The sequence below is a fragment of the Durio zibethinus genome, chromosome 11, assembly GCF_047325235.1.
Source record: "Durio zibethinus cultivar Kanyao isolate XHJ-2024 chromosome 11, ASM4732523v1, whole genome shotgun sequence".
Taxonomy (NCBI): domain Eukaryota; kingdom Viridiplantae; phylum Streptophyta; class Magnoliopsida; order Malvales; family Malvaceae; genus Durio; species Durio zibethinus.
The window spans coordinates 7802028-7809987 of record NC_143172.1 but is presented as its reverse complement, the minus strand read 5'-3'; the positions used below and the strand labels follow the sequence as shown (position 1 = coordinate 7809987).

The 7960-nt window shown below is 29.5% G+C and overlaps 1 protein-coding gene across 1 annotated transcript; it reads right to left on the bottom strand.

The window, feature by feature from the left end:
* Positions 1-1827: 1827 nt before the first annotated feature.
* LOC111291268 (bidirectional sugar transporter SWEET3-like) lies at positions 1828-3682 on the bottom strand. The gene is made up of 6 exons (XM_022882910.2): positions 3485-3682; positions 3344-3380; positions 2980-3202; positions 2591-2752; positions 2324-2443; positions 1828-2238 (listed from the first exon to the last, which is right to left on the bottom strand). Exons 1-6 carry the CDS (start codon positions 3519-3521, stop codon positions 2065-2067), a joined length of 753 nt encoding a protein of 250 aa, XP_022738645.1. The 5' UTR covers positions 3522-3682; the 3' UTR covers positions 1828-2064.
* Between the last annotated feature and the right edge of the window lie 4278 nt (positions 3683-7960).

The window sequence follows — 7960 nt, the reverse complement described above, 5'->3', positions numbered from 1 at the left end:
TTTACATTTTTGTGTTCGAAGAGACGAATTGAGATTTGAAGAAGCGGTTTGAAAGTATGAGAGAGAAGAGGCTGAGTGTGTACGTGTCCTCATGCATGAAGCTTTCTTTCTGTAACACGTGGCAGCCCACTGAGTAAAGGAACTGTTTGGTTAAACGGTGCGTTTAATCAGTGTTCGATTAAATCCGGGTGCGAGAGTTTTGAGCTTGTAGGAAGGCGTAGGAAGCGCTTAATTTTGTTGTAATTTTACGTTGTGTAAGTGATTTCTGAAGAGAGTCAACGATGAAATAACAAATCGCTATTTAATTGCTTCAAACTCACTTTTATTAGAAGCAAAACTGACTTTTATTTGTTTTGACATTTTATCGGTTTAAGAATCAAATTCTGGTCGATTAAAAATTTAACATTCTACATTCGACAAAATTAAGGTCAAGGAGTTGAAGTGAATTCAGGGAAAGAAATCCCGAGACATGGAATTCAAATATGTCAGGTTATATATATTCCTATTATGCAATACAAGGTCAAGGGGACTTTGAAGGCCTGTTCTTCCAAGCCACTCTCCCTTGGTAACAAGTAAACTAAAACTAAAGGAGCATGTTTTCTTGTCTTCCTTTCTACTAGTTGTTTTCTTTTCACTTTTTTTTTTTTGTTGGTTTTCACTCTGATTTTTTGTTCAATTTATATTTAATTTGTTTTGTTATATTTTAATTTATTAATTAATATATTTATTTGATTATTCAATGATCATAATAATTGATTATGATTGTAATTTATACTTCTAATTTCATAAAAAAAATTGTGTATCCTGCACTCTATAACTCGAGCATAATGTCCTTTATTCCTAAAACTAGTGGCTTGTATACATTGGCAACATAGTGCTTCTAAATTGAGATTTTGCAAACCAAAAAAAAAAAAAAAAAAGAATTTAAGATTTTGACTTGTCTTTTCTTTGGCTTGCGTGGCTGTGAATCATTAGACATATTGTGTCAGTGACATTTGCGTTGCATTTGTCCATGTAGAATGAGTTCTATAAGCATATTCTTTGTCACATTACGCTTTATACTTAAAAAAAAAAAAAAAAAGGTTCAAATGTCTGATGACAACGATTAGCATGATAATAAATAATGTTCGCTGCCGCTTTTGCGATTGGTACCAAAAGTACTGTTGATTGTTGTCTCTAAACGTAAGATCAGGTCTCTGTTCTTTATTTTAAGGTTGTTTTGGGGCTGGTCCCTCGTCCATTTCACGAAATGCCAACTATTCTATTAAATATAATCTAAGAGTGTTCTGCATTCTCTACTTTCAGTCAATAAATACGTAACAATATAGAAGTCGAGTGTTCCTATTGACTACATGTTACATGTATACTTACAGTTTGTACAGAAAACTGATACTAGTAATTAATAATGGTAATTAACAGCATTTAATATTATGAACTCAGGTAGCAGCGCAACCTGCTGGGGATTTGGATAAATGGATGAACTCATTTTTTCCTTTTCTCTTTCTCATTTTGGGTGCTGATAGAACTTTTAAAGCAATGAACTGCTGAAGAGTTTTGCATTTGGCAGTACTCAGTGGCATCTACGCGTTGATTTTCTTTGTACTTAATGTAGAAACAGAAGCGTCTGATCAGAAGGGGTTTTTTTTTTTTTTTTAATTATTATAATGTAAGTCCAGTTTTCGCATTCGATTTTACCCATTGCTTTTGTTAAGAGGTTGGAGTAATTAATTATGTGAGCCTCTCCTTATCAGTGCATTTTGCATAATTGGATGGCACTTTGCAAGAAATGGAGATTCAAGACAGAGTAAATCAATTCTTTTAATGGCATTGATACTTAGCCAACAACGGTTTACTCTATTGATAGTGTGTTGAACTCCTGCATTCTCCTAACAGCCTTCAATTTAAAAAAAAAAAAAAAAACATATTTTATTTTTTGTCACTTTCACCCTTCTCTGAAGGTTAACTTTTATTTCGTTCGGATGAGAAAATGTGTATAAAGAACTATCATCCTGTGCAGGGGAAAGGAATATTCTGATTTCTGATCATACCTTAAAGCCATATTCTTCAGCTCTTTCCATTGATATTTTCGTTGGTCACGTGCTGCATTTGTTTGGATTTCTCCTGGTTGTTCTGTTCTAAATCCCATTTGCTTGGTTCTTCCATAATTCCTCTTTTCCTATATTTGCCGTACAGTCCAAGTTGCAGGATGCCTAAGGGGAGACCAACCACATTTGGGGACTGCCATAATTTATAAAGTCAGTAAGAAAAACAGAAGCTCAAGTTTTTCTCTGTCACAACGAAGTTCATAAGCCATAATACAAACCGCAAGAAGGAGATCATGACTCAATAGTCCATAGGCCAGCCAAAGTACACTAGCCAGGAACGAGAAAAAGGATAAATAGAATGGCATGAATTCCACACTCTTTGTCATTATAACTTGTTTCTGCAATTAGAAACAGAATTCAATTACAACACCAAGAAGACATGAGCCAGATGAAAAACTCTTTTTTTTTTTTGTTTGTTTACAGGGAGAGATGGTGAAGTTTCCCTGTTAAGTGTTAGCTGAAGCGGAGGAAAAAAGATGGCTTACCACAACCACAAGTGGAGCAGCATACATTGCCACAGAGGCTACCAGTCCAACAGTTCCAACAAAAACTTTGCGATGATGATGATCATGGAAAACTAAAGCTGAGATTATTGCAGTGATGGAGAACAATAGGATAACGGTTGTCGCTATAACACCAGCCTTAATCTGCACTTTCATCAAGCTACGTAATTGTTAGTTCCTTCTTTAGGCATGAATTTTACATGCATGGAAGGATATAGACACCAATCCTCATTTTTCTTCATTCCGTATAAGAAAGGTGTCCATGCTCTTTTCTCCATTTTCTTCATCACCACACACACACTCACACAAAAACTAGAATTGCATGCATGTAACAAGATAATTAAATGTAAAAGCAGGACTAAGAAGCTTGCCTTTCCTCTGGTTGGAGCAAACCAAATATATATGAAGATGAAGGATAACTCTAATATTATCCCTAAACTGTTGATGGTAATCACAGGGAAATTTTCCCACCTGTAGCTCACAACAGGCAATCCATACCAAGTATAAAGGAGGCAGTTTGACAGTGCAACAATGTAAGGAACGCATGAGAACTCCTCAGTGCTTCTTTTCCTTAACACCCTGGAAAAAGTCAAGCTGGAACAGTACAAAAACAACAAACATTTGTTTAAGTTGAATGATCATCATCGCTTATCTAAAATCAATGAAGCTCTCTGTAAATAAAATAGTAGTAAATATAAAACAATAGCTGTGAAGTGAATAGAATATTGACATTACATGGGTGCTGCATAAAGCAACAAAGAAGATGCATTTCCTGCAAGAAGACCATGCAGATTTTTTTATATCAGCTAAGTTTTCCGCTAAACATATAAATCCAGCAGAGCAAAATGGGGAAACAATAGGAAGCATATAGTATACCCATGACTCCAACGGCCAGGCGCAGCCTATCACCCATGATTTTGCCCTTGGACAAGAAAATGTAAATACCAGGGATTGTTTAAGCAGTATGCCTTGTAGATTGTTTAACAAACTTCAGGGGATATAAATACATGGAAGATGTTGGATTTCTTTCAGAAAAAAAATAGGAATAATATAAAATTGAGAGAATAGCAAGTGCTGTATACGTCTTTACATAAACTTGTGGACGGCACTAGCTTGCTCTAATGTGGAACTTTTGTCACAATTTGTTTAATGAAAAAAAAAAGTTTCCTCTAATTGTATTGTTTGGTTTGATAATAAGGTCAAAGGCAAAATACTAAAGGAACTATTCGCTGTTGTGGCAACTTGTTGTGAGTGGAAGATGTCACTGCCACTTCCATTATAACCCACTTGATATGCAAATTTCTTAGCATAATTAGTTGTTTAGTCATTTAATATAACTATTCTTGCATAATTAGTTGTTTAGTCATTTACTGTAAATATTCTTACCACTTGGTATATGGCTGCTGACTGGCTAAAATAAATGTAATAAAATGAAACAAAAGAATTGATTTGAAACTAGACATAGACATGCATGTCTTGAAGTTAATTTATTACCTACATCGTGGTTTCCGGAACTAGGAACATTGTGGTTTCCGGAACTAGAAAACACCTCTGCCACATTTACTTTTTACTTTATGCTCTAGTTAATTAAGTTTGCAAATTTCTTAACCATAAATGTTACATTACAATTATAATTTAAAATTATGATTTATATTTGATCTACTGATAATATATAAAATTTATACTATGTTATTGAACTACAAACTGTCATATATTAGTGATTAAATTTAAATGATTTATATTTGATGCACTATTAGTATAAAAATTTTATATACTATCAGTAATACATTATCATAATTATTTTATTAATGAGGTGAATTGAATGATGTCTTTTTATTTATAAGTACTTAAAAATACATTAATTTTTTGTATATTTATTTTAAGAGTTGATAGTTATTTATTAATTTGATAGCATCCGATATACTGATAGTGTATAAAATCTAAATATTAGTAAATTTAATTCTAAAAATTAAAAGTCTTTTCAATTTTAATGAAACAAATATAAGTAAGAAAAAAAAAACTTAATCACTTGCAAAAATTGTTTCTAATATGGACATCTGGAATTACAAAAATTGCATCCTTATATGAAAAATATTGAAGAACAATGATGTGATTAATTATATCATGTTCTTCGCAAGGCTTCTGAGATTAGCATTTATTTATTTATTTTTTCAGTTTCTCTTCCATTCTTCAAATTCACAACTCCTTCGAATCTCAACGCTCTTTCTATCTTCACTCATCACCCATAGCAATCATAAGCAGTACTTGATCCTCTTTCAGGCCAAAACAAATATATTCTATTTCAAATCAAAGGAACGGTAGTGTATAAGATCATTGAGTTTTTGTTTGATACTGCAAAATTTGGGTTGGATTAGAGTGAAAATTAGGGCTTGAGAGAAGTTAGCAGATTAAAAAATAAAAAAAGTAAGCGAAAGAGAAGAAAAGAAGTTGGATTTTATGGTTAGTATTAATCGGTGTTAAGACTCGAAATAGAGGCGATACAATTAGGGTTTAATTATTAATTAGTTTTCCTAATTAATCAAACAATAAAAGTTGATTTTAATTTATTTATAAGAATTTTTAAAATTTTAAATTTTTTATTGATTACGTGGCTACTTTTGATTTAATAACAGTGCATAATAGTATCAGTATATTAAATATAAAATTTTAAAATTATGTAAAATTCACCTAAATATTTTCTAAAATCTAGATTTATAGATGGTGACTCCACATAGTCCTTTGTTTATAATTGAAAGATTATAATAAAAAAACAATACAAGTGAATTGATTAGAGATTAGATATGAATGTTTTAATAACTAGACAGAAAGTCGAATCGGTTTTGTGTTCACTTCTTGGTTCAATCGGGATTTTTATATTTTTATAAATTTTTAAAAATAAAAAAAATTTGAAAAAAAATAAAGAAATATCAGAAAAATAAAAAAGATATAACCCTAAACAATTAAAAAATACTTAAAATATAAATTAAGGTTCCATTTGTTTCCCAAAAATTCAGTGTAAGAAAAATATTTTTTAAAAAATATTAACATTTCTCGAAAAATGAGATATATTTGTTGTTTGGATGGCTTAATAATAAATATTTTCTATTTGGTTTTTTTTTTTAATTTTGCATTTTTTCAAAATAGTAATGTTGACATTTAATAAAATTTGTTATTAAGATATTGAAAATATTTTTGATTAAAATATTAAAGATAGTAATATTTTAATAATAGCTTTTATTATTAAAATATTAAAACTATTATATTAATATTAAAACATTTTTTAAAAATAAAAAATACAAAAATTATTTTTAAAAGTCAATTTCTACAAAAACAAACAGCTATCTAAATATAAAAAACTCAACTAATTAACCTAATATAGCACAATAAAAGGAATAACATTCTAAGCTCTTGCCTTTTAGGCTTAGTTTTGGGCTCGATAGTTTGTTATTTAATTTGGTTTTGATATTAATATATTTTATGAATTGAGTTAAAAAAATCTAAAAATTTTGTAAATTTTGAATTTTAAATGATTTAATTTAATTTTTTCAATTTAAATGGTTTTTGATTTTTTTCAAATTTTAATGCTTTGTACTTGATTCAACTCTCATCCGGTTTTTATATATTTCAAAATTGAATTACTTTCTAATTTTCGATTTAGCCGATTGGTTTAGTTCAATTTTGACAACATTGCTAGACATGAACGTGCATGTTGAATTTATTTTCCTATACAAAATAAAGAAATTTGAAATCACTTAAGCAATTATTGCCTCTTTATATAGGAAGGATTTAATTATATTAGTATAAAATTAATTTCGTTTTACATCATTTCATAATTTTTATATGATTTATATTTATTTAATTTGATCATTGTATTTCATAATCTATTCATGTACATCATACATGCTAAATTTCAAATTAATTCAAAATATATAGTTATATGTTTTATATTAAAAATTTAACCATTAAATATATAAAAATAGAATTTTTGATTAATATAAAAAGGTTATTGAATTGATTTAAAATACGATTATATTTTATTAAAACATTAATCGTACATAAAATTATAAAGGAATGTAAGACTAACTAATTTTACCCCGTTATAACTTATCCTTCGCCGAAAGTTTTCTCAACATGTATATTATATGTTAAAAATATATGGGATTGACAATAATGTGTTGAAAGAAGTGTTGTTTTCATGGACAATTTGTAAACGAAAGCTCCTCATGCAAACTGAAACATGTGGCTGCTTGCATATATTGTATTATAAAGCATAATTGGTGCAGTGTAGGGTACTCCCAATGACTGATATATATATATATATATATATGTATGTATGTATCTTGATGTTGACTGATTGAATACGACAGTAGTGCTACTGAATAAGAAGTAATTAATATCTCAGGCTTCCAGTTTTACTAAAGACAGCATGAATTTATGAATTTTATGCATAAATTTGCCTTGAAAAAAAAAAAAAAAAAAACCCAGTTTAATCAGAATCTCATTTGTCTTGAAATAACAAGTCGAAAGACCCAAGTGATGATCAATATGGATTGGTTCTTAATGGCTAACAATTCCATTCAAACAATTTGACCCTAGAATATCTGTATCCAGACATTTACAGGAAAATGAAGAAAGTGAGCATTATTCCCATTCTCACATTACAATGGTTCTTAATTAGAACAAGAGATGAGAAGCATTTTTCTTTTTTGGGAGATCAGAATCATTCTTACTCATGATATGATGTTAGCGGGCAGAGCAGGTATTCTTTTGGAACAAAACAAACAAGAAATTTATTCCAAACGTGACCTTACAGTATTATTTGCTCATTGTTTTAAGCATCTTCTTATTGTGAAGGAAATTTATCAGACGATGAGAAAGACATATTTAAGGGAGGTTTATGCCCCAGTCAATTTGCACGATCGATCCGTTTTGCTCCCATTAAACAATGTTTTTTTTGTGATGAAAAAGAGGAACATTTATTATGATGGTGATCTCATCTTTCTTTTCGTTGGTGTCTTCCTTTTTGTTTTTTTTTTTTTTGGGTTTTTTTTTTTGTTTTTTGTTGCATGTATATGACATTAAATTCGTTTAAAATGTTAAAATATTTTCAAATTACAGTAAAGGAATGAATATTAATTGATTAAAAATATGCGTTAATGAGAAATTAATGATTAAGAAGTGATACGATAGTTTTGTAAAGATTTTAAATCAAGGAAATTGATTTAAGATGTGAGATTGGAGAAGCTTTTAATATGCAGCATTCGAATGCTAATGTATGGGAATTCCAATATCATGTGAAAATTATTTCTGTTTCAATTTTACGTTAAAACATTTAAAACGATTATTTTCATT

Bases quoted from the DNA above. Each gene is read 5' to 3' on its own strand.
- LOC111291268 (XM_022882910.2), bottom strand. From the start codon at position 3,521: ATGGGTGATAGGCTGCGCCTGGCCGTTGGAGTCATGG. The intron at 3,203-3,343 runs GTAATGTCAATA...GTACTGTTCCAG, and splicing joins TTGCTTTATGCAGCACCCAT to CTTGACTTTTTCCAGGGTGT. The intron at 2,444-2,590 runs GTAAGCCATCTT...TTCTAATTGCAG, and splicing joins CTGCTCCACTTGTGGTTGTG to AAACAAGTTATAATGACAAA.